The following is a 24,350-nucleotide window of genomic DNA, read 5'->3' as shown; positions in this document are numbered from 1 at the left end:
GATCAGAATTGATGTCTTTTTAGTTTTGCATTCATCTCATGCATTTGCATTTCATTGCATCATGTGCATTAAATTTCACAAAAGAACCATGATTAATTGGAAATCGTATTATAGTTATCCTAGAACATCACTATTACACAGGAAGAAAAACTAAAGCTATGGATCAAAGGTTGGAAAAACCGGAACAAATGCAGAAAGAAATGCAGGATCAACTACAAGTATAGATGTAAGAACAGTTGGCCAAAATCCAACAGTATATGAGGTATCAGATGCTGGAATCCCAAAGGAATATGATGAACTAATTGTCTCAGCTACTAGTTGGAAGGCCAGAAAAAGGGAAGAGTCTCATGATCAATACTAAGGATGATAATGAAGTCCTTGCTTACCCTCCAGGTTTCACCCCAACAAATACCCTAGTACCACCACAAGGGGTGTTTGTCAATATCAAACCCCAATATCAGACTGGTACTTCGGCACTGATAAATTTCCCAACGGGCTCGTGTTCTAACCCCGAAGACAATCGGGAAAATCTTGTAGTCCCTGACCTCGATGATGTAGCAGAAGCAGGAAAGGCAAGAGCGAACTCCCAAAGTAACTAGAAGACCGATACAAATGGCTGGAGGAGAAATTTAAGGCGTTGGAAAGCATTGATTATCATTGCAGAATGGATGCTAAGGAGTTGAGCCTGGTCCCGATTTGGTACTCCCTCCGAAGTTCAAAATGCCAGAGTTTGAAAAATACAACAGAACCAGCTGTCCTGAGGCTCATATCATAATGTTTTGTCAGAGGATGACTGGTCATGTTAATAATGATTAGTTATTAATCCACTGTTTCCAAGACAGTTTAACTGGGGCTGCGGCCAAATAGTACAATCAGCTGAATCGTACCCAAGTTAAATCATGGAAGGACTTAGCACAAGCCTTCATGAAGCAATATGGCCATGTGACAGACATAGCGCCTGACAGGATCACGTTACAGAACATGGAGAAAAAGTCGAGTGAAAGTTTTAGGCAATATGTTCAGACGTAGAGGGAAGTTGCTACACAAGTCCAACCGTCGTTGCTGGAAAAAGAAACAACCATACTTTTTATTAATACCTTAAAAGTACATTTTATTAATCACATGCTGGGAAGCGCAACTAAGAGTTTCATGGACATAGTGATGTTCGGTAAAATGATAGAGAATGAGATAAGGTGCGGAAAGATAAAGGCCGGGGAAAGCACCAGGAGGTCAGCCCCGAAGAAGAGAGAAATGAGGTCAGCAATGTGAGCATGGGTTATGCAAAACCAATCATGGTAAACCAACCGAAAATGGTAATTACGGGCCAGCAAGCTTTACCAAGGTAAGAGCCCAATACAAAGCAGAATACGAAGAAGCTATACAAAATTCTATTTGATACACACGTTGTATTCCCTTTCTACTTAAAATCGTTGCAACCCCCATACCCCAAGTGGTACGATGCAACTGCTCAAAGTGAATATCATGCGAGAATCACGGGGCACTCAGTAGAGAACTGCACCTTTTTTAAAAGGTTAGTCGAAAGGCTCATTAAAATGGGTGTTGTAAAATTTGATGATGCACCTGGTGTAGGAAATCTGTTACCTAATCATACTGATAATAGGGTAAACACAATAGTAGAGAATATGGGGAGTAGAATCAAGTTGAATGTTGCAGAAGTGAAAACTCTGTTGAGGGAGGTTTGGAAGAAAATAGTGGAAAGAGGGTTAATCACGCAGGATTTAGGGAACAAATTCCGATAGGTGAGGAACTACTGTGAGTTCTACAATGAGGGAGATCACGAGATTGAGAGATGTAATGAATTTAGAGCCCTGGTACAGGGTCAAATGGACAACAAAGAGCTGGAGTTCTTTAAATTTACTAAAGAGGAAAACGTATGCACCTTGGAGGAGGGGTCGATGGAGAAGGTCTCTAAGGTCAATCACCCGGTGGTGATCATTTCATGACCAAGAATCAATGAAGCTGGAGCAAAAATTGCACCAAGAGTTGTAATTCAGAAACCCGTGGCTTTTTCTTATAAGGATAGCAAAAGGGTGTCTTGGAATTATAATTGTAATGTGACATCATCTGGAGAGGGGAGTCCGGTCATCACACCAAATACAAAAGCCGAGCCTGTAAAAGGGAAATCTTTGGTGATCGAACAAGGGAAAGTAAAACAGGAGTTATCCATTAATGAGCCTGTAATGGAGAAAGAAGCTAAGAAATTCTTGAAATTCCTAAAGCACAGCGAGTATAGCGTTGTGGAACAATTACTCAAGCAATTGACACGCATATTAGTACTAACTCTGCTCCTAAACTCAGTGGTACACTGTAACGCGTTGATGAAGGTGTTGAACGAAACCTATGCTGCTGATGACATTTTAGTAAACAAGCTAGACTGTCTTATCAGCAACATAAGTGCCGACAATTTCATCTCTTTCAGTGACGATGAGATACCGCCAGGGGGTATGGGATCCACTAAGGCTTTACACATCACCACTCAATGCAAAGGGTATACATTACCAGGGGTATTAATTGATAATGGATCAACATTGAACGTCTTTCCCCTGTCTACATTGAATAGGTTGCCAATAGACAGCTCTCATATGAAAACATGCCAGAATATAGTGAGGGAATTTGATGGCACCGAAAGGAAAGTGATGAGAAGGATTGAGGTACCTCTTCTAATCGGACCAAACACATACGAGGTAGACTTCGTAGTGATGGACATCACGCCTTCTTATAATTGTTTATTGGAGAGGCCATGGATCTACTTGGCATGGGTAGTACCATCATCATTGCACCAAAAGCTAAAGTTGGTGACAGAGGGTCGACTGATAAAGAAAAATACGGAAGAGGACATTATTGCATCCGTCACAAGTGATGCGCCGTATATAGAAAATGATAGCGAGGTAATAGAATGTTCCTTTCGATCATTAAAATTTGTAAATGCAACTTTCATCATTGAAGGGGGCAGGGTCCCAATACCAAAAATATTCAAAGCTACGAGGATGAGTTTGCAACTAACAGTGGGAAAATGGGCATTGCTTGGAAGGGAACTCGAGAAGTATCTCCATGGACGAGTTGAGGTGCTGGCCTTGGCTGATAAACAGGATCGCTTTGGCTTAGGGTATAGGCCAGATGCAAAGCAAAAGAGACAGGAGATGATAAAGAGGTAGGAGAAACGAAGGGCATGATTAAGTGGGGTAGAGGTCAAGTAGGAATCAATGATTTTTCCCCACATATCAAATACATTCGTGTCAGAAGGAATTCTTTATCCTGAATCGAAGATGACAAGAGAGGGAATGGCTGAAGATATGATGGAAAATTTGAGTATCAACGTCATATCTGAAGAGAAAGTAATGGAAGGAGACTTAGCAAGTATTTGACCTTATGAGCCTGGAAGTGTTCTGAACAACTAGACTGTGGAAGAAATTCCTGTAGTTTTTAGAGCTAATACAGAGTAATGTTCAAAACACACTTGTTGTTTTAAAGCCTAGAAACAAGAAGAATCTTTTGTGAAATAGGCTCATGTTCAAAACGTCTTTATTTCAATATAAATACACTTTCATATCTTATTCTGAGCAAATATTCTTTTATCTTGAGCAAATATTCTTTTCTTACATTTCATTTTTAACCATGCCATACAAATAAGCTATTCTTAGATTCTTTACTTTTTGGATATCCTTTCGTGCCTACAATAGGTCTCTAGTTATCAATGATATGAATGATGCTGTTACGGACCTAGAGTTCCCTTTTGAGCGAGACATGTGTCTGGATGGATCTCAGGATTTTAAAGATGATAGAGATTGTAACTTACCTCCGAATTTGTTTAGGATGGCAGAGCAGGAAGAGAAACATATTCTAACCCATAAGGAGATAATCAAGAATGTGACCTTGGAAGAAGGGAAGGAGGTGAACATTGGAACTTGCATAACCAAGGAAACAAGACGGGACCTCATTAAATTACTACAAGAGTTCAAATATATCTTCGCGTAGTCATATCAAGACATGCCTGGGTTAAGTGCTGATATTGCGGTGCATTGCGTCCCTATAAAAGAATAGCGCAAGCCTATTCAATAGAAGCTTCGAAGGATGAGACCTGATATTGCAGTAAAAATAAGGGAAGAGGTCAGGAAGCAATTTGATGCTGGGTTCTTGCAAGTAGTTAATTACTCAGAATGGGTAGCCAATATTGTTCCCGTCCCCAAGAAAGATGGAAAAGAGTGGATGTGTGTAGAGTACAGAGACTTAAATAAGGCTAGCCTAAAGGACAACTTCCCATTGCCTCACATCGACACCTTGATAGATAACACTGCAGGTTACTCACTGTTCTCCTTCATGGATGGTTTCTCTGGATACAATCAGATAAAGATGCATCCTGAAGACATGGAAAAAACCATATTCATAACCTTGTGGGGAAATTTTTTCTACAAGGTGATGCCATTTGGGTTAAAAAATGCTAGAGCAATGTATCAAAGAGCCATGGTAACCTTGTTTCATGACATGATGCACTAGGAAATTGAGGTTTACGTTGATGATATGATCGCAAAATCCCGAACAGAAAAGAAGCATGTACAGATTTTGAGGAAATTGTCCTTGAGGTTGAGAAAGTTTCAGCTAAAGCTCAATCTAACAAAATGTACTTTGGGAGCTAGGTCAGGGAAATTGTTGGGTTTCATAGTCAGCGAAAAGGGAATTGAGATCGACCTTGACAAAGTCAAGGCTATACAAAAATTTCCTTCGCCGCGGACTCAAAAGGAAGTTCGAGGTTTCCTGGGAAGACTAAATTATATTACCCAGTTCATTTCACAACTAATTGAGAAATGTGACATCATATTTCGCCTTCTCAAGAAACATAACCCAAGTGTGTGGGATGATGAGTGCCAGAAAACCTTTGAAAATGTTAAACAATATTTGTCCAATCCCCCAATGTTAACGCCAACAAGTCCGGGCAAGCTATTGATATTGTATTTGACAGTATTTGACAATTCAATGGGATGTGTGCTTGGTCAATACGATGAGACAGGAAAGAAAGAAAAGGAGATATACTACCTCAGTAAGAAATTCACTGAGTGTGAAATGAGATACTCGCCAATTGAGGCAGTACATGTTGTATCATACGACTTGGTTAATGTAATATCCTGATTTTGGGCCTAGTCGGAATAGTGGTTTTGTGACCACAAAATTAGATAGAAATAATCATTTTATGATTATCTTGAGGTCTATGATATGATTGCATGATTGTGTGAAAATTTCGTGAAGAAATTTTATGCATAAAGTGCTTAAATTGAAATTAGGGACTAAATCGAATAATTTGTAAAACTTGCATTCTAGAAGCTTCTAATATGAAATTGTTTTGAAATATTAATTAGGAGGTCTTAAATAGAAAATTTACCAATTTCTAAGTCTATGGACAAAAATTGGACTTGGATGGAATTTTTGGAAAGTTTAGTAGTAAGGGCATTTTGGTCATTTAGGGGTAAAATGAATTAAAATACAAAATTAAAAGCCAATTTTGCTCATCTTCAACCCCATGGCCGAATATAGCAAGGAGAAACCATGGCTAGGGTTTTTCAAGCTTCCAAGCTCGATTGTAAGTCCGTTCTAGCCTCGTTTTTAATGATTTTTACGTTTTGGAGTCCGTAGCTCGATTAAGCTTATGCTAGCAATAATTCAACCTAGGGTTCATATTTGGAAAAATACCCATAGGTGAAATTTGTGTATTTTGGTGTTTTATGATAGAATATGAGGTTTTAAATTATGTTAGACAACTTGTTCTACTCGGTTTTAAGTGAAAACGAGCAAAAGGGCTTAATCGGTAAAAATACCTAATAGTCATAAGTACATGTTAGAGTGAGAATTTGATGTTGCCATAGAAGGAAAAATGATCAGCATGTCATAAAACATAAGAAAATAGGCTGAAGTTTAATTTACGAGCTTTGGGGCAAAAGTGTAAATATGCAAAAGTTTAGGGCAAAATTGTAATTTTTCCAAAATATGATTTTGGGTCAATTTGAATAATGTGAGTCCTAATTAGACTATATTTTAAATGATAGAGCAAGGAAAACTAAAATTCGGGCTAAAATGGGGAAAATACCAAGTTGTGGACGAAATGGTAAAAGTAGCCATTTTCGCATACGAGGTAAGTTCATATGTAAATGTTGGTATCATAGTTATTATTTTAAATGTTTTAATGTGATTTAAATGATATGATAATTATTATGAAATATCATACTTGTGACAATTGTTTGATAATATGTCAAATTATGTGATATACTTGGAAAATGTGAAATACTACCGAGTATCGGTATCGGCATTTCGTAGAAGATGGTTGAGACACATGATTGGGAAAAAGGTCCCGTTGAACCTTAGGAATGGATTAGGATACAAGTGACATGTCACTAGGATGGTTGAGCATCCGAACTCGTTGAGTTGAGTCCGAGTTCGAGAGATGTAACTAGGCATCCGAGCTCGTTGAGTTGAGTCCGAGTTCACTTATGGATGCGAACGCCCGAGCTCGTTGAGTTGAGTCCGAGTTCACTTATGGGCGGGTTACATGGTAGCTTGGCTACATATGTGGCATTTATGTGCAAACTTTCCATGTATCCGAATTATATTCCGATGTGTTCAACGGGTAAAGTTCTACTGAAATGGAGGAATACTCAAGATGAAAGGGATGTATTGGTAAGTATTGTGAAATGGGTACTTTGAACAGGTATGTACTTAACCCTCGGGTTGAAAACTCGATATAACAACAATATGGTAAGATGATAAATGAAAATGTGATATGAATATCTCGGTGATGATTATGCAAATGATGTTTTATGTTTGCTTATATAGTTGTGTTACTTGCTATTTGCATGTGAACTTACTAAGCATTTATGCTTACTCCTCCTTTTCATTCCTTGTAGTTTTGACAAGCCAGCTCGGAAATCGGGAGCGGTCGGAGGCTCGCTCACACTATCCAGTATACCATCTTGGCATAATGGCTTGTATATTTTGAGTATGGCATGTATAGCATTATAATCATTTTGTATATATGGTCTTATGATATGGTTATTGAGTGGTATGGAAATTCTTGGTAATGATTAGCCATTTGAAATGGCTAATCATGATCATATTTGGTGTTATGTATGCTAAATTGCTAGCTAATCCATGGAAACCATGAAATAGGTAAAATTTACCATAAAATAGATTCAGACAGCATTAGTGACGTGAATTTGAAAAATCACTAAAAATAGTAGAAATGGAATTAAATAATGAATAAGTTATGGAATCGAAGCTTGATGAGTCTATTTTCATATGGAAGAAGCGTAACAGGTATATGAGCTATATTTTATGAGATGTTTAATTTTTTGTGAAACAGGGCCAGAGCGATTTCTGGATCCCCTGTTCTGAATTTGGAAATTCACCATAAATTTTAAAAAGATAATTAGAAGTCATGCTTTATATGTACAGATTCCTTATTGAGTCTAGTTTTATTAGAGACAAACTTCATAGTCATTGAAGCTCTGTACAGGGAGATATCTGATTCGTAATACACAGAGGTCAGAGTAGTCAAACCCTGAAACAGGGGAGACTTTAACTAATAAACTGTACTAATTGGCCTGGCCAAAAATTCTAGAAAAAAATTAGTAGATATATATATGAGTCTAGTTTCAGGAAAAATTTACGGAATTGGATTTCGAGTTTCGGAACTCGAGATATGATTTTTAAAGCGACTGTGATGCAGTTAGCCAGCTTGTCTGGAAATTTTAAAATGAATTGTATGAGCTGTTTAAGTAAGGAATTAAGTCCGTTAACACCTCGTGTTCGACTCCGGAAACGGTCTCGAGTACGGGGTGTTACAGTTAATCTCGAAATTAGACCATTTAAAGTACATGATGGAATCAGCTGCTTTGAGTGGAAAGATGGCCCGATGGCAAATTCTGCTTTTCGAATTTGACATAGTTTATGTAAACCAGAAAGCTGTAAAATAGAGTGTAATAGCAGATTTTCTAGCCAGTAGAGCTTTAGAAAATTACGAGCCTTTGAAATTTTATTTCCCTAATGAAGATCTAATGTATGTGGCAACTACTAAAGGGGACACTCTAGAAGGTCATCCTTGGAAATTGAATTTTGACGGAGCATAAAACGCCTTTGGTAATGGAATTGGGGTAGTCCTAATATCCCTAAGTAGAGATCATTATCCATTCACTTGCAAATTGGATTTTGATTGCACAAACAATATGGTAGAATACGAAGCATGTATCATAGGAATCCGTGCAACCATCAAACAAAAAATCAATGTACTGGAGGTGTATAGAGATTCTGCGCTAGTAATCTATCAGCTTAAGGGAGAATGGGAAACAAGGGACCCCAAGTTGATTAGTTACCGGAAGCTGGTCCTAGAGTTAATTGAGGAGTTTGATGATATCGCTTTCTATTATCTCCCGCGAGACGAAAACCAGATCGCTGATGCCTTGGCTACGTTAGCTTCTATGATCAGAGTAAATGGACAAGAGGATATGAAGCCGATCCAGATGAGTATTTGTGAGGCTCCAGCGCATTGCTGTAATATCGACGAAGAAGAAGAGAGAGATGATTATCCTTGGTATCATGATATTTTACGATATGTGAAGAACAGAGAATACCCTGATTAAGCAATTGAAAATGATAAGAGAACCTTGAGGAGGCTGGCCAGTAACTATGTCTTAGATGGAGAGATCCTATATAAAAGGAGGAAGGATCAGGTGCTGTTAAGATGTGTTGACGCTGTTGAAGCTAAGAAAATCCTGGAAGAAGTCCATAAAGGTGTCTGCAGATGCATGCCAATGGGTTCATGTTGTCCAGGCAAATCATGAGATCCGGGAATTACTGGTCCACTATGAAAGGAGATTGCATCAGTTATGCCAAGAAATGCCATAAGTTCCAAATTTATGGAGACAAGATCCATGTGCCTCCTTCACCTCTTCATGTTATGACTTCTCCATGACCTTTCTCAATGTGGGGCATGGACGTTATTAGGTCGATTTCACCGGAGGCTTCTAACGGACATCGATTCATCTTTGTGATCATCGATTACTTCACTAAGTGGGTAAAGGCTACTTCATACGCCAACGTTACAAAGTCGACAGTCTGCAAGTTCTTGAAGAAAGAGATCATATGTCGATATGGTATGCCAGAAAGGATCATATCTGACAACCTGTTAAATTTGAATAACAGCGTGATAGTGGAGGTTTGCAGTCAGTTCAGAATTAAGTACCACAACTCATCACCATATCGCTCGAAAATGAGTAGTGCAGTTGAGGCGGCTAATAAAAATATCAAGCAGATCGTGGGGAAAATGACTGAGTCCTACAAGGATTGACATGAAAAGTTATCGTTTGCCCTCTATGGCTATCGAACATCTATCAGAACTTTTACTGGGGCACCACCTTACTCTTTGGTTTATGGAATAGAGGCATTTTGCCCATTGAAGTCGAAATTCCTTCTCTCCGGGTTTTATCGAAATTGAAACTGGACGAAGCAGAATGGATCCAATCCCAGTATAACCAGCTGAACTTAATTGAAGAAAAGAGGCTAAAGGCTATTTATCATGGTCAAATGTACCAGAAGCAATGATGGTAGCTTATAACAAAAAGGTTCGCCCCATAGTATTCCATGAGGGGGACTTGGTATTGAAAAAGATCCTCCCTATGTAAAAAGATTTCAGAGGGAAATGGATGCCAAACTGGAAGGGACCTTATGTGGTAAAGAAGGCTTTTTCTAGAGGGGCACTAGTATTGATTGATATGGACGGTAAGAGCCTGCATAACCCAGTAAATTTGGATTCAGTCAAGAAGTACTTCGCTTAAAAGGAGGCTAAGGTGAAAACCCATAAAGGGCGCCTAGGAAAAAAAAAAAGAGGCCGAGGTGAAAACTCGCAAAGGGCACTTTGAGACCAAAGGGGCTTTGAACTGAAAACCCGAAAAGGGCAGTTCAAATTTCGACCAAAGATGAGGCATGTGGTAATATTGCTCTGCTCGAATTAATGAATAGCAAGAGTGCTACGTTTTGGGGCATCGACAAAGTACTTTAGATCTCCCGTGCACATGATAAGCTCAAAATAATCCTCGAAGAGTTCGTACGGAGAGCTCAGGCTGTGATATCTGGGGCACTTATTTGTTTCCTTTTCCTATTTTTTGTATTCCAGCAATGTTTTCTTTCATTGATTAATCCATTCTTTTTGAATTTTTTTCCTATTAAATTTCAGTTTTTTCTATCTTGATAATCTTTTTCAAGCGCTCGTATTGAAATAAAGATTAATGGACTAATAACACTTTCATGAAAGGTGTTTTGCATATTACTCTAGAAGGCTCTAAACAGTGTAAGAACCTGAAGCGGGACTATTGTTTAGAACTTACCCAACTTAAGGGATGGAAATATTTGAGTCCAGATTGAGATTATCTCTTCGGATTTTCAGTCAAAGATATCGGTTGAACAAGAAGACAGGAAATCGCGTCAATAGCGGAAATGAGCGATGTCAACCTAAACATAGGAGGGGATCATTCTTGGGAAAAGAGAAATGATATTCCTCATTCATGCAAATATTAGGTGTAAATATCTGGTCAGGATGCCCGGGGAATGGTGTAATAGACCGAGTCGATGAAAGATTCAGGTCCTATACTCTTGAGTTACAGGGGAGGGTTTGAAGATGATACAAACCTTAGGTCCCAAAAGTACAGTGAAGTGGAGCCTGAAGTTACAATGGGGCAAAGTAGTTGAGCAAAATAGGTTGTTTCTACGGGTTTTCTGTTGGAAAATGCTAGCCGAGCAAGAAGGCAGCATAATACGACAATGATAAAACTCTGATGAATAACGAGTGATGACATTTTAAGTTTTTTTTTTTTAAAATAAATAAATAAATCATTCTCATGACATTTCTACATTCATATCATTCATAGCGCATTTGGTTAGGAGCATCTAAGTTATTTTGATCGTAGCATCCTAATCATTTGGCATAAACATAGGCATATGAAATCGAGTCTACAGGGCATTTTCCCTAGAGGACAGTATAGCGATATCGGTGAATTCACGGGTCTTATCTCCCTGAGCAGTAGTGGAGCAGACCAAAGATGGCGAATCTTATCTCCGTGTATCGGCAATGGAATAGATTTAAGCCGCTAGTCTTATCTCCCTGAAGTTGCAGTGGAGCAGATTGAAAATTGCAGATCTTATCTCCCTAAGCAGTAGTGGAGTAGATTGAAGTCGGCGAATCTTATCTCCATAAATCGGCAATGGAGTAAATTTAAGCCACCAGCCTTGTCTCCCTGAAGTTGTAGTGGATCAGACTAAAAATTGTAGATCTTATCTCCATAAGCAGTAGTAGAGCAAATCAAAGACGACGAATCTTATCCCCATTTAGCGGCAATGAAGCAAATTTAAGCCACAAGTCTTATCTCCCTGAAGTTGCAGTGGAGCAGATTGAAGATAGCAAATCTTATTTCTCTGAAGTGGCAGTAGAGCAGATCATAGCCAACCATATCTCCCTAAAGTTGTAGTGGAGCAGGATGAAGTTACCAATTCCATTTTTCCTTGAAGTTCCAGCGGGATACAGCGGGTTAAAGCTAGGCTACTTGAAAAGAGAAGCACCAAAAAGGGTCAAGACTCAGTGAGACCGGGCGAGATTGGTCCTTATTAAAAGTCTTTTCTCCATTCTCATTACACGATAACGAGCAAAGAGGGGCAGCTGTAGGGCCCAATTTCTACCCGGGCTTAATCAAAACAGCCCAAAGCAGGAAGCCCAATTTCCCTAGACCTAGCCCACAAACATTTTTCAGCACCACCATGCACCCACGTTCTCCAACACTGTAGCTTCCATGCATGCGTAGCCTACATGCTCCACGCCAGCACACCCACGAACGGCTTCTCTCCACACAACGCACACTTGCAAAATAGACTAACAACCCACAGCAGTTAACAGCAAGGAATTTGTATTTTCTCTTTTATTTTTTCGACTATAAAACCGAATAGAATCAAATGTATAGGGGGTTATTTTTTGGATTTTTGCGAGTAGAATAGCAAAAAAAACACACAGAAAGCCGAATATACATTAGTAAAAAAATTTTAAAGGTGATTTCGGGTTCGAATGTTCTTTAGTTTTTTACTTTCAACTCTATTTATTTTATTTTTCATTAGAATTTCAATGCCTTTGAAATTAAAAAATGAGTGATTTACCTTACGGAAGCACTGTGGGATTCTATCTGCTTCGTTGAAATCGAAGTCGGGAGGCCGAGATTGCTGTCCCTCAGGACCCGAATCTGCTAGTCACCGTTGATAAGGGCAGATCGGCACTTAGGAGGGGGGTTTGAGATCGATTGAGGGAAAATCAAAAGGGGCTAGGGTTTTGGCTTGTCTGAATGATTTATTTAGCTTTGTTTAGCCTTTATAAGAGACCAAAAATGGAACATTTACACGATTGGTCCCTTCCTTGCGCATTGACATTCAATTGGGTCTTATTGGCCTTTTCTTTGTTTTTTTTTTAAATTGCCCCTAGATTTTGCGCGTAAACTCAATGTGGTCCTCGCCTGAATGCGGCGTTTTGGATTTGGGGCATTTGCGTTTTTAATCCTTGATCATTTGAGCGCATTTTACTCCAGTCCTTAATTTTGTTTTAACAATTTGATTTATTTGTAAATTATCCTTCTGACGTTGTTTTATTCCAATTAAGTTTCTTAGTTCATATTTTTGTATTTTTATGAATTATTCATCATTCATTTTTTTTGACATATTATCTTAGTATATTATTTTGAATTGTTTTATTTTCACTGTTTTAGTTTCATTTCCTTTCGCATATTTTCATCTTGTTTTATTATATAATTCATTTATTTTAAGATTCTCTTTTATGAATATTCTTTGCTTCAAATATTATATTATTATTTTTTGTATATATTATTTATACCAGGCTATTTGTATTTTATGTATATTACTTATTCATACATATATATATATATCATTTATATTGTTTAGTTACAAAATTATTTTCTTACATATATATATATATATGTAAATATTTCCTATATCATCAGTTTTGAATTGTTGTACATTATGTTTTTTTGTTTATATTGTTGATATTATATTTTTCTTTTAAAAATCTATTTATGATTATACATTTCTTTTTAAATCTATATACATAATTCATATCCTTTAAAGTTATTTTATGATGTATTTTTGTTTATTTCAAATATTTTTTATATTATTATTTCTATAAATATATTTATAATAGGATTTTCATTATATGCATATTATTTGTTTAGATAGATCCATATTTTGTATATTATGTATTTTGATTTTCTTCTTACTTAAATAGTTATTTCAAAATTCCTTCATATTTTACTCTTTAGTATATTATTTATTTTTATTTCTATTCCTTACTTATGTCAACTTTAAATTTACACATATATTACATGCTTTTAAAATTCTTACATGAAATTTGTTGTTTGCATATTGATGATTTCACATTTTTCATTTCTCGATTTATTCATTCTTATTATTTTAAAATTTTCTACATTTCATTTGCGTTGATTTGCATGGTACTTCTCTTAAAATTGCCTTGTAAATTCATTGGCTTTTGTGTATTAATATTAGTATTTGTATAATGTATGATGTGTTGCCATTGAATGTACTTTATTTACATATGATTATGATTTATTTGTATAGTACTCTTGCCATGTATTATTGTGCTATGCTCACGATTATGTTTTTTTTTCCTGCTGTCACATCGTGATTTAAACTCTAATGTATTTGGCCAACATTAGTAGATTCGTTTCTTCTTTAAACAAATCAAATAAACATATTTTGAGTCAATTCTATAATCGTTAAGTAAAAGCTTTCAAAATAAGGCAATGTTCCTTGTTTGGAAATCTGATGAGTCGTGTCCTAACGTGTTGGGTTTCGATTTTTCGTTGGACCAAATAATTGAATATCCTTTTGTAATTTTCAAATGTATGAATGTTTTGAAGATCAAGAGTTGATTTTGGGCTTCGAGGGTTTAAAAGGTCATGTCCTAAAGTACTGGATATGATATTTTCTTCCTTCGTAGCAAGAGAATCCTTAACATCCAATTCGAATCATTCAAATGTTTTAAAAAAAACCGTATTTCAAAATCTTTTTAAATTTTAGACACAAGGACATTATTTAATCAATTAGGTACCAATTTCTGGGCGTAACGAGGTGCTAATCCTTCCTCGTACGTAACCGACTCCCGAACCCGTTTTCTTGAATTTGTAGGCCAAAATTGATTTTTTTTAAATAAAATAAAATATTTTATTAGGTGATCCGATCACACCTAAACAAAAAGAATTGATAGCAACTCCATACTTCGTTTTAAAGTCGATCCTTATTTTTTCAAAATAAAAAATGGTTTCAACAGTGACTTTTCGCCTTTCTCAAACGAGGTGAACTATCTAACTACACTGTCATTATCTAATCCCAACATCAACAATTCCTATTCAAATATTTTTTTCTAAATCAAGCTTTAGCAATGCTTTCTTTTTTTTTACCAAATCAAAAGCATTTAAAATGTTAATTCCAATTATAATTTAAGAAAAAAAGAAGACAATGGAGCATCGTGTGCTGTAATATAAAAACTAAGATGAATGGTGATCCCCGAATGTATTAACTAGCGTAATCTCCGGATATTTGGTACTTCAGGTTTCAGTTTCCAATGAGGTACAAAGGCATTAGGTAATAGCATCCACCATTTCCTACAAGGATCGCCAATGATTGCCTCACTTTAAAGGGTGATTTGAAAAAATTACTTTCAATAAGTATGGTGAAAAAATACTGTAAAAAAATTATGATTTGACATTGCTGTCTCTAACTTTCCGGTTTGGCTCTAAAAGCGCAGAAGCATTGCCTCCGAAGTGCTTGAGACTGAAGAAGTGTGTATGAGCAGCAATAGGTGTGTAACCATGCTTGTTCCCTGGGTCTTCAAAGCCAGATCTTTATTGAACCATACCAAGAATAAATATTCCCGAAAAGCTAATTGCCTTCTCATACCAAACCAAACCATGAACAGTCATTCGTCTGGCTTTCCATAGACAATGGTATCCACATGATCGTCGGATTTCTCATTACACTTCAAAATCCACCACCCTCAGAATATCATTTTCAAAGAAATTACTTGGCATATCTTCAGTTCAAGGGAGTTTAGACACTTACTGAAAACAGAAATACTTAACCACTGATGTTAATTAACTTATAACAAGTTTCTTTTAATTTTATTCATTATTGCAATTATGTATAATATAACTTGTTTACTGTGCTTCTCCGGTTAAAGGGGCGGGGGCGAATACCTTCAAAACACAAACACTATAAAAATAAAAAAATAAAAAAAATAAAAAAAAAACACGATGAATTTATTACATGTATCTTAAAAAGAATGAAAAAGTAGGTCAAATAAATTAGAACAAGTAGGCTGACAAACCAAAACAAAATGACGCCCCATTTCAACCTAAGGAGTCTTTCAACTCCAAATCAGTAAATATATGACCTCAAAAATTCAGTACACAAACAAACACATCCACTGTTTCAAAACCAAAAGAATTTCTGTCAAAATCTATTTCCTAATTCACTATCGAGTTCGAAACCCGCATCTATTCTCAAACTTACACTCTCATTCTAACCTTATTTCCCCCCTACAAATGTAAAACCTGTTTGTTGCATCCCTTATTCCTTCAAAGAAGCAAGGCGTTAACCCTTCGAACAAAGAAATGTGCTTCTCATATTTTTTTCCAATATTGCGGGGGCAAACAACCTCACCATCGTAAAATTGATGGAAATAATAGGTAAAGAACGAAGTGAATAGGGAATGTCAAAGACAGGATACAGAACTCACATTGACTGAGGGAATTTCACATTACCAAGAAATCGGAGAAACCCAAGTCCTGCAACTATTTTCTACAATCAAGATTGCACAGCCAACCTCTGAAGATGCTCGAAGAAGACTTGTAAGCTTACATCATCAGTAAAGATTATATCCGATCCAGCAGCTATATCCGAGGAATTATTGTATGTTGCTGATGGGTTCAACTTTGCCAATAAAAATCTTGCCTGCACAAGGAAATCAAAATTAACAAATATATAACTCAGTGAAAAAAAAAAACTGGTTTAAGAGAACTGAATAACAGTAAGCCTCTTAATGTAAAATACTGCATTGACTATCAGAAGTATCAGAAAAGGGGAAGGAAAAGAGAGGGTAAGTTATTCGACAGAAAATATTTGAAACTTCGGCTTAGCAGACTGAGTGCAGAAAGAACATTTATGAGCCCTAAGTGGCAAACCATAATCACGACACCTCTCTTTCAGTGGATTCAATTCAAGGGATTCAGCATGGTCCAATTCAGACCAAACTTATGGCTGACTGCAACCTTTACATTATGAATGAGGGCCTCCGGCCCTTTATTTTTCTTTAAGTATCCATGCCCACCACATATCCAGACATAATTATGGAGATATGATCCTGATGAATTAAAAATGAAAATCAGTCCTAATGAAATAAACTGACCTGGGATCCATGCTGATCACATACAACCAATCTAGGGACAGGGAATCGTTCCTGAATTATCATTTGGGCATCAGCCTGGGGTGCTTGCAAAAGCTCTGCAAATGCCTGTTAAAAGAAATAAGCTTTACGTAACAATGTGAACATAGAAATAGGATACCAAACACCGGAACTTAAGCAGCATTATAAACTCCATTGAAGAATTGGGCGAATTCCAACATTCTCATGCAATAATGCGATTTGGAGCTTAACATATGAAGGACATTGCAAAAAGAAACACGCCATTGCCATATAAAGTATGAGACATGTATTGGATCAATTTATTTGATTGATGAAGTGTTTTATGCATACTTTATAATGCCTCATTATCAGTTACTGGATACTTTATATTATTTAGCTTTAAAATATTAGGAAATATACATTTAGCTTCCCCTAGAAAGCAATTATCTATTCAGAGGGAAAGAGCGAAAATCAATATCCTCTACATTACATAATCAGGGAGGTAGCAGATCATAGTTCCATTTTGGTGGTACCAAAGTTTTGCTTCTGTCAGTAGTTTCGGATAGAATTCTCACATTATATCATATAAACCAAAGTAAAAATAACAAAGCATTATTTCTAGCTTCAGGAGACCATAAATTTAGTACTAACACCACTTCGGTTGTTCCCCAAAGTGATCAATCAAAATTATTACGTAAATGTAAAAAGAAACCATGTTTACTGGGAGTAATTTCGCACATTACAATATAATGCTTCTAAATAAATCATTATAATAAGCTCTAGATTCAGATAGTATGAACAAAATCAGCTTACCTGATGTTCAGGCTGATTCTGGTAACCCATGTTGCGCCACTGCGCTATTGTCATACCATGGAAAACAACAATACTGAAATATGAATCGAGCAAGAGAATGCGATCAGCTGAAATGGAAGCCACATCCAATAATGCTGGTTGGGGCAGCGAGTTGAATGAATATGATATTAATGATGGTTGAATCATAACAGCTGCATTTGTAATATTTTCCCTGTTCAACAACATGCGAAAATAGGCAGTTTCATCTGGACTGTTGTTAAAAACCTGGCATCAGAAAAGGAAAGAAAGAAAACCTGTATAAGAGCACAAGTCAATAAGATATTTGAGAAAAGACATAAAATTTGAAATAAAAAAAAATTACCTGTACAAATTGAGACCTCCGCAGATTAAACATAAACTGAGGAAACAAAGAAAAACAAGGATTTAAAGTGAAGGATGATGGATCATCCTTCCGATAGTCGCCAAATTTGGAACAAAGTCTAATGAGGTTCCGATCTAACCACCGTGTAGCATCAAACCCCTCCTAAAAGAAACATAAGGCATTATTATGCAAATGGTTAAACAAATAATAAACACGTGATTAGAAGCAGCAAATAGATGTTTGTTGTAGTAGCAACTACCCTCACAGATAAGAGATAAAAGAGAGAAGGAACAAAATGTCAAGGCTAAGAGGAAAGCAAGCAGAGAGAAGCGCTAAAAACTAGGGCAAAGCACTAAGAAAGAGCTCTGATCCATATTCTATGAAGGAATTATTCCATAAACGATAGCATAATGAACTAGTAAAGGAATCATCCAAATCAGATGGCGGATACATTCAAACAGAAATACAAATGGGAGATAACTGAAAAGAAGACTTTAATTTACCTCAGTCTCCATTTTCAGGGAAGTTATTCTTGCCATTACAACAGCTGCTGTCTCTTGATCGAAACCTCGTAGCAATTCCTAGAAAGGACATATTACCATAAATTATTTCCAACAATAATCAATCATATACGATTGATGGTATCCAAATCACAATACAATAACAATGATACAAAATGGGATGAAATGGAAGAATTGAAAACAATAACCTAATCCATTACGTAGGCAATTTAAAAAACAAAAGAACAAAAACGAAAGAATCCAAACAAACCTCTGAACTAACAGTGCTGTCTACCCATTGTCTTGTCACAGTCGTAACTCGAAGCATTGTTTTACCTTCGGGGTCTTGATAGCTGCAGTTAGATAAACAACATCACAATAACTTAACTAACATACAAAGTGAAAACCAAATCAAACGCACTTAACTAAGGGAAATAAAGAGGACCCTAGTGAGTAATTCATGCACCAAACCTTGTAAGAAACTGCAAATAGAACTGTGAATTTGCAGCTCCTGGAACATTTGATCGCTCAGTTGATGACAGATCAAATAATACCGTCAAGGAAGTACTCTTGTTGAGGCCACACATTTTCCATGCTGTAGTGTTCCCCTCCCCAATGACTGTGTCAGCAACATTAGGTCCTTTCTGAAACACTCAAAAGTAATCATCTCAAATCCCCAAAATACAACAAAATTTACTCTACTGTTTGGAGTAAATAAGAAATGTTGCTAAATTGTTAAATGGTCCAACCTTCTCCAAAGATGTGCAAGGCCCAATTACCCCTTGAATTTTGATGTCCTTTGAACAGTTAATCTCAAGCATGCCACTAAAAAGGGGAAAAAAGGAAGCTTATAATGAGTAAGATTAATACTGTAACTGATACTGATAGTGGATATTTCTGAGGGCTCAAAACCGTGCCATAGCCAATCATATGCACAGACAATGCATGTGTATCAAAAGAGAGAGAAGCTAAAGCTAGACCAGATAAATTAACTTCGTTAAACTTTGAAGGAGAGATTTCATTTCTGGTAATAAAAATTAAATCTGAAATCAAGAATTTGGAGGTTGGCATATAAACTCAAACAAACATAGACAGTAACAACTGGTGTATAAATGTAAATTGACCAATAAAGAATGCTAGTGCATATTTATTTATCAACGCCATAGAGAAGAGAAGAAGACAAAGTATATCAACAATGAGAAGTTTGGTCAGGTAATAGAACTAACTTAAAGCAAAGGCCAAGAGAATGTTCTCCATCCTCAAATACACGCTTGAAAGAGTCTTTGAATACAGAATGACCAAAACTTTCAGCTAGAACAACAAGGCCTCCTGTTCTTTCAACTGCAACTTTCATTTCAGCAACCCCAACCTGAGAATACAAGAAAACCCATTACATTATGACAATAAATTCGCCTGGAGTTAGTAGCGTTTACCTAAAATAAATGATTTGCACCCTAAACAGAATAAATATCAACATGTACAATTTTTTTTTTACAACATAAAACATTCACATTACAAGCAGAGCTGTCAATTCTGACCTGAACCAAAAACCTGACTGATAAACCCAAACCCGATTTAACCATAAAAAGTCAACAGCTTGAACCTGAAACTAAGCCGAACTCAGTCCAACCTGAACCAAAATTGATTTGAACTGAAAATTACCCAAACCCAAAATGACCAATACCTTAAACTAACAAGAACCAGAAATAATCCAAAACCCGTACTGACTCAACCCAAAAAATATGAGCCTCAAACCTGAATCAGAAACAACCCAACCCATAATGATATAAACCTGAAATTACCCAAGCCGAAGTAACCCAAAAATTTTAAACCCAAATTTGACCCAACCTCAAACCAACTTGATCCACCCAATTGACAGGTCTAATTACAAGCTACCAATAAAAAGAAGCATGGCATAAAAAACAAACCTTAATGACCTCATATTTTCATTGCATCTTACCTCTGATGCACTGAAAATTAAGCATGGTCGCACAGACAAGAGAGAGGGGGTTACATTTGGGTAGTTCAAGTTTACAAATAAATCTAGGGTATTTATGTCCTATTAGCTGCAGCAGGTTCTTTGATGTGTTAATTTGATCCATAGACCAATTAGGAGGCAGAAAAGAAATATGAACCTAACATATTACTGATATGATAATATGACTTAGGTATATTGAAGCAAATCAACTAGATCTAGTATAGAGACTGATTTATTTAAAAAACACAAGTTAAATATAACAATGAGGAACTAAAATGTGGGCAAGACACACCTGATCAAGTGCAGATGCAAAAAGATCAAGTACATGACCTTGGCTGACAAGCTGCTTCGCAAGACTATCATAAAATTTGACTGCTTTCTTAAAATACGGTGCAGCAACCTTATCAAGATCCTTATGGGAACGTACGGGTTCTGACAAGTCTTTTGATACAATCTGCAAAAATCATATGAATAATATAATACAAGATTATTAGTATAAATTAAAAACAAAGCAACTCTCAAATAAAGATGATTTGATTAATCTCCATTTTCTCAATTAGATCGTAATTGTGTACAAAGTATTCCTACAACTACAAGGTACCTAAGAACGAAGCTTGTCTTGCACAAAGATATATTAAGGTACTAGGCTATATGAAACTATACAGGTAACATGAAAATTGGCCAAAAACTTTGGAGACAGAATGAAAGTAATCAACAGGAATAAACCTTATGAGATAGAATTTCTCTTTTTAACCAAGTGCACAAGTAAATGTGCCAACATTCATACTAATCAAACAAAATAAAGGTCTCAGTCAATTTGCAGCAAAAATAAAGGTTATACCAATTACAACAAACCATGTCCATATCAACCATGCCATATTATTAAAGTGGATTGATCATAAACTACCAAAACATTCATCAGTAAACAAGTGATACCCATAAAATTTGGTCCTATCATTTAATTTTAGAGTAAGTAAGAATTCAGAAGCTAAACAAAGTAATGGCATTACCGTGCCTGGCCCTTCAGTACATGGACCACCAACCAAAGCAATAATCCTAGCACCAGTACCAGGCAAGCAAGCTGCAAGCAATCCTGCTGAAACACTTAAGGCCACTCCAGTGCACCTCGACGCCCTGTGCCCCGCTTGTACAGGCCATTGATCCGTTTGCAATTCATCCAACAACTACATTAAATTAAACCAACCACTAAATAAAAGAATTTAACCATTTAAAAAACTGAATTCCCACGAAAAATATATCAAAACGCACCGTGTCTAGGGTGTATTCGCAATCGGAAGCAGGCAATAAAAACCGGTTAACGCTAGTATTTGTGTAACCATTTTGCAGGACTTTCAGATACCCTACTGTTGGCCGCCGCCCAGCCGAACCGAGGCCCAACTGCTCCAACACTTGCTCCTTGGAAATCTCCTTGCTACCCCTGAAAACGTAGACCTTCGACATATCCGAGAACCCCAATTCATGAACCTGGACTTGAGTTCCAAACGAAACAAAGCCGACAAGCGCATGTTCTGGCAACAACCCAATAGCCTGCTTCATCGCCGATTTAACAAACTCAAGCTCTTCCTCTATCATGCAAGTGTCCAACACGAACACAAAAACTGGTGGCAATTGAGGAGCATTGGAATTGTTGGGATCGGGAAACGATTGGAGCGCGTATTGCACGGTGGTATACTGCGGATAGAGTTCGCCAGGCAAGTTCGTTTCGGATATCATGGCATAGTGAGGCGGAAAATGGTTTCGCTGGTAACAAAAAGGGCAGATCCAGATCTTGGCCATGAAGTCAACGCGGGCGAAGGCGTTGAGGACGGCGGAACATGTCTTGCATCGCAGCGGCGCGTAAGGCAGCATCGGAATGTCCGTGTGTGGACGGATCGGAGCGATTGAAGCAGCCAAAGGAATGACACACTTGCTGGCTTCCACCTTAGTGCGTGGCCAAACGTTCCACGTCATCCGTATTGCATCTATCCCTTCGGGATCCATGTTCGCCATTTCCGACATGGTTGAAATTTATTTGAATTTTTTTTTAAATCGAAGACAATTGTTCTTTTTTTTTTTTGGATTAGATTCGATCACTAACTTTGAACTTGAAAAAGAATTTCAGGGTTTTTCAAACTCTTTTTCCTGATTTTGGTCGACCCCCTGAAGAAACTGAAGAGAAAGGGGTCACCAGGAGATACGAAGAGAGAAGGATTGAAGTAAAAGCGTATCTGAAAAGGAAAAGTGAAAATAGGAATGAACTAAAAAGTGGGCATTTAAAGGGGCAGATTTCAGATTTGTAATAACGAAATATTATCGCCTTCCATTGTTTACCGATACGCTACAATTTATTTTTGGATTAATTTAGTAACCAAATATAAATGCCTCAAAATTTGAGAAATATGTCACTACTCGGAAGCATCGTTCTGTATTAACCCAATTTTATTATTTATTCTATCTAATTAATTTCTTTGATCTTTCTTCCATGCTTTCTTTTTATTTTATATTAATAATTTTTTAGAGTTTACAAATATAATACAACCAAAGTAAGATTATAAATACATGTTCAAGCACCTATTAAATAGAATCAAATTAATACTAAAATATATATTCAAATAACTACAAAATTAAATCAAATCAAACTAATACCAAAATATATATTAGAGCAACTATAAAATATATTCGAGCAACTATAAAATAGAATCTAACTAATACCAGTACAAAATAAACTAATAACTAAAATAATCTGGATAAAAACTCACACGCGATATGTAACGATCTGATTTTTAGCCGATATCGAAAAATGCAATTTTGAAGCGAAATTACATAAATCGAATTAGTGAAATCATTAATAGAATGATTTACTTATCTAGTACGGGATTATATTATTAGATTGTTGAGTAATTAAATTTAGAAAATCGTTAATTATAATATAAAAATTAAATTATAAAAATATACTCTCTATTAAATTTTAATTTAAAAAATGCAATAGAGCAATTCAATTAAAGACCTTAAAGCAATAAAATCAAAAACATGGTTAATGCCTTAAGTTAATCATAGCCATACTTTTCCACTAACTTAAGTAACATTAGATCATAACCATTTATTAAAAGATTAATTTTGATAATTAATCTTAGTATATATATAAGTTTGAGAGAGAAGGTAAATATTATCATCTTCTATCCATTGCCGATTTAAGGGGAAAAAAAAACATAGAGATTAAGGTTTTATTTCTTCACTTTTGGCCATCGAGGTAAATAAACCTTTTTTTTCTTGAAATTTTTATGGACTTTTAATTATGAGAGCTTAATATGTTAATTTATGTATTAGATTTCTTAATTGATAAGTATATATCAAATTGCCATTAATAAATTTTAATGAGTTTGAAGCTTGGTAGTGATGAAATTAGGATGATATGCATAGATTATGTTAAGGACCATGTTAGAATGTAGTGGAAAGTGTTGGGTTAAACTAGAAATTTAGTTAAGTCTTATAGTCAATTTTATGGTATTAGGGATCAAATTGAATAAAGTAAAAGTTATTGAAAAATTATGTCATTGATTGGAAGCTTGAGGTCCCTAATGAATGAATATAAAGTCGAATTTTGATTCGATAAATAATATCAAAAGATACGAGCATTTCAGATATTAGGGCTTAAAGGGACTAAATTGAATAGATTGTAATTCATGAATTAGTGATGTGTTTCAAGTGAAACTAACATCATTTTTATAATTGGACTTACCATACGTTGCTAACGGCAAAAGTCTAGACGTAAAGGAGTAAATGAAATGTGAAGTTCATAGTTGATGTAACACCCCAAACCTGGCCCAGACGTTAAAGCCGAATCCGACGTGCCACTTTGAAGTCAAAAACCCGTGTTCCCTTTTCAGTGTTTTAAAAGCTGACTTTTGTTAAACTAACCAAGTGAATGGAAGCTATGCACCAGATAGGAAACCGGAAAAGAGGAGGTGAGTCCATCGGACTACTTAAGTACCAAACTCCCTTCGGATCCAATCCTAGACATGCAAACCGCCATTGCCATACCTTAACGTCATGTATATTTCTAGGAAACCGATTTGATTAAGTCTTTTTTAGGAAAAGTGATTAATTTTAGAAAATATCTTCATTGCGGAAGCTTTGCTTGTTTTCGTGTTATTTTGAAATCAATTACTGTTT

General features: G+C 36.2%; 2 protein-coding genes across 4 annotated transcripts; one reads left to right on the top strand and one right to left on the bottom strand.

Annotated features, from left to right (window-relative positions):
- Positions 1-1,553: 1,553 nt before the first annotated feature.
- Positions 1,554-3,996, top strand: LOC108488280 (uncharacterized). The gene is made up of 4 exons (XM_017792569.1): positions 1,554-1,697; positions 1,761-1,925; positions 2,016-3,172; positions 3,702-3,996. The coding sequence occupies exons 1-4, from the start codon at positions 1,554-1,556 to the stop codon at positions 3,994-3,996; spliced, it is 1,761 nt and encodes a 586-aa protein (XP_017648058.1).
- An 11,363-nt stretch (positions 3,997-15,359) lies between these two features.
- Positions 15,360-22,598, bottom strand: LOC108489357 (protein transport protein SEC23-like). 3 transcript variants are annotated; one of them, XM_053020035.1, is made up of 12 exons: positions 21,447-22,598; positions 21,188-21,361; positions 20,470-20,631; positions 19,426-19,568; positions 18,949-19,024; positions 18,671-18,843; positions 18,471-18,552; positions 18,203-18,280; positions 17,700-17,861; positions 17,339-17,602; positions 16,529-16,633; positions 15,360-16,074 (listed from the first exon to the last, which is right to left on the bottom strand). In XM_053020035.1, the coding sequence occupies exons 1-12, from the start codon at positions 22,194-22,196 to the stop codon at positions 15,928-15,930; spliced, it is 2,316 nt and encodes a 771-aa protein (XP_052875995.1). In that variant the 5' UTR covers positions 22,197-22,598; the 3' UTR covers positions 15,360-15,927. The 3 variants fall into 3 exon arrangements, 2 of the variants coding, with proteins under 2 accessions (XP_052875995.1, XP_052875996.1); XR_008272167.1 differs by lacking the exon at positions 15,360-16,074 and having other exon boundaries at positions 17,339-17,549; XM_053020036.1 differs by lacking the exons at positions 15,360-16,074; positions 16,529-16,633 and having other exon boundaries at positions 17,413-17,631.
- Positions 22,599-24,350: the final 1,752 nt, after the last annotated feature.

This window comes from Gossypium arboreum, chromosome 10, assembly GCF_025698485.1.
Source record: "Gossypium arboreum isolate Shixiya-1 chromosome 10, ASM2569848v2, whole genome shotgun sequence".
Lineage (NCBI taxonomy): Eukaryota > Viridiplantae > Streptophyta > Magnoliopsida > Malvales > Malvaceae > Gossypium > Gossypium arboreum.
This window is presented reverse-complemented; position numbering and strand designations above follow the sequence as displayed.

What these genes read in the sequence shown, in the direction of transcription:
- LOC108489357 (XM_053020035.1), bottom strand. Translation starts at nt 22,196, where the DNA reads ATGTCGGAAATGGCGAACATGGATCCCGAAGGGATAGATGCAATACGG. An exon ending in GTACTGAAGGGCCAGGCACG is followed by an intron (nt 20,632 to 21,187) that starts GTAATGCCATTA and finishes TGATTTTTGCAG; the next exon opens with ATTGTATCAAAAGACTTGTC. An exon ending in GTGATCAGCATGGATCCCAG is followed by an intron (nt 16,075 to 16,528) that starts GTCAGTTTATTT and finishes TTCCTTGTGCAG; the next exon opens with GCAAGATTTTTATTGGCAAA.
- LOC108488280 (XM_017792569.1), top strand. Translation starts at nt 1,554, where the DNA reads ATGGGTGTTGTAAAATTTGATGATGCACCTGGTGTAGGAAATCTGTTA. An exon ending in AGGAGGGGTCGATGGAGAAG is followed by an intron (nt 1,926 to 2,015) that starts GTCTCTAAGGTC and finishes GTTGTAATTCAG; the next exon opens with AAACCCGTGGCTTTTTCTTA. An exon ending in AGACAGGAGATGATAAAGAG is followed by an intron (nt 3,173 to 3,701) that starts GTAGGAGAAACG and finishes TGCCTACAATAG; the next exon opens with GTCTCTAGTTATCAATGATA.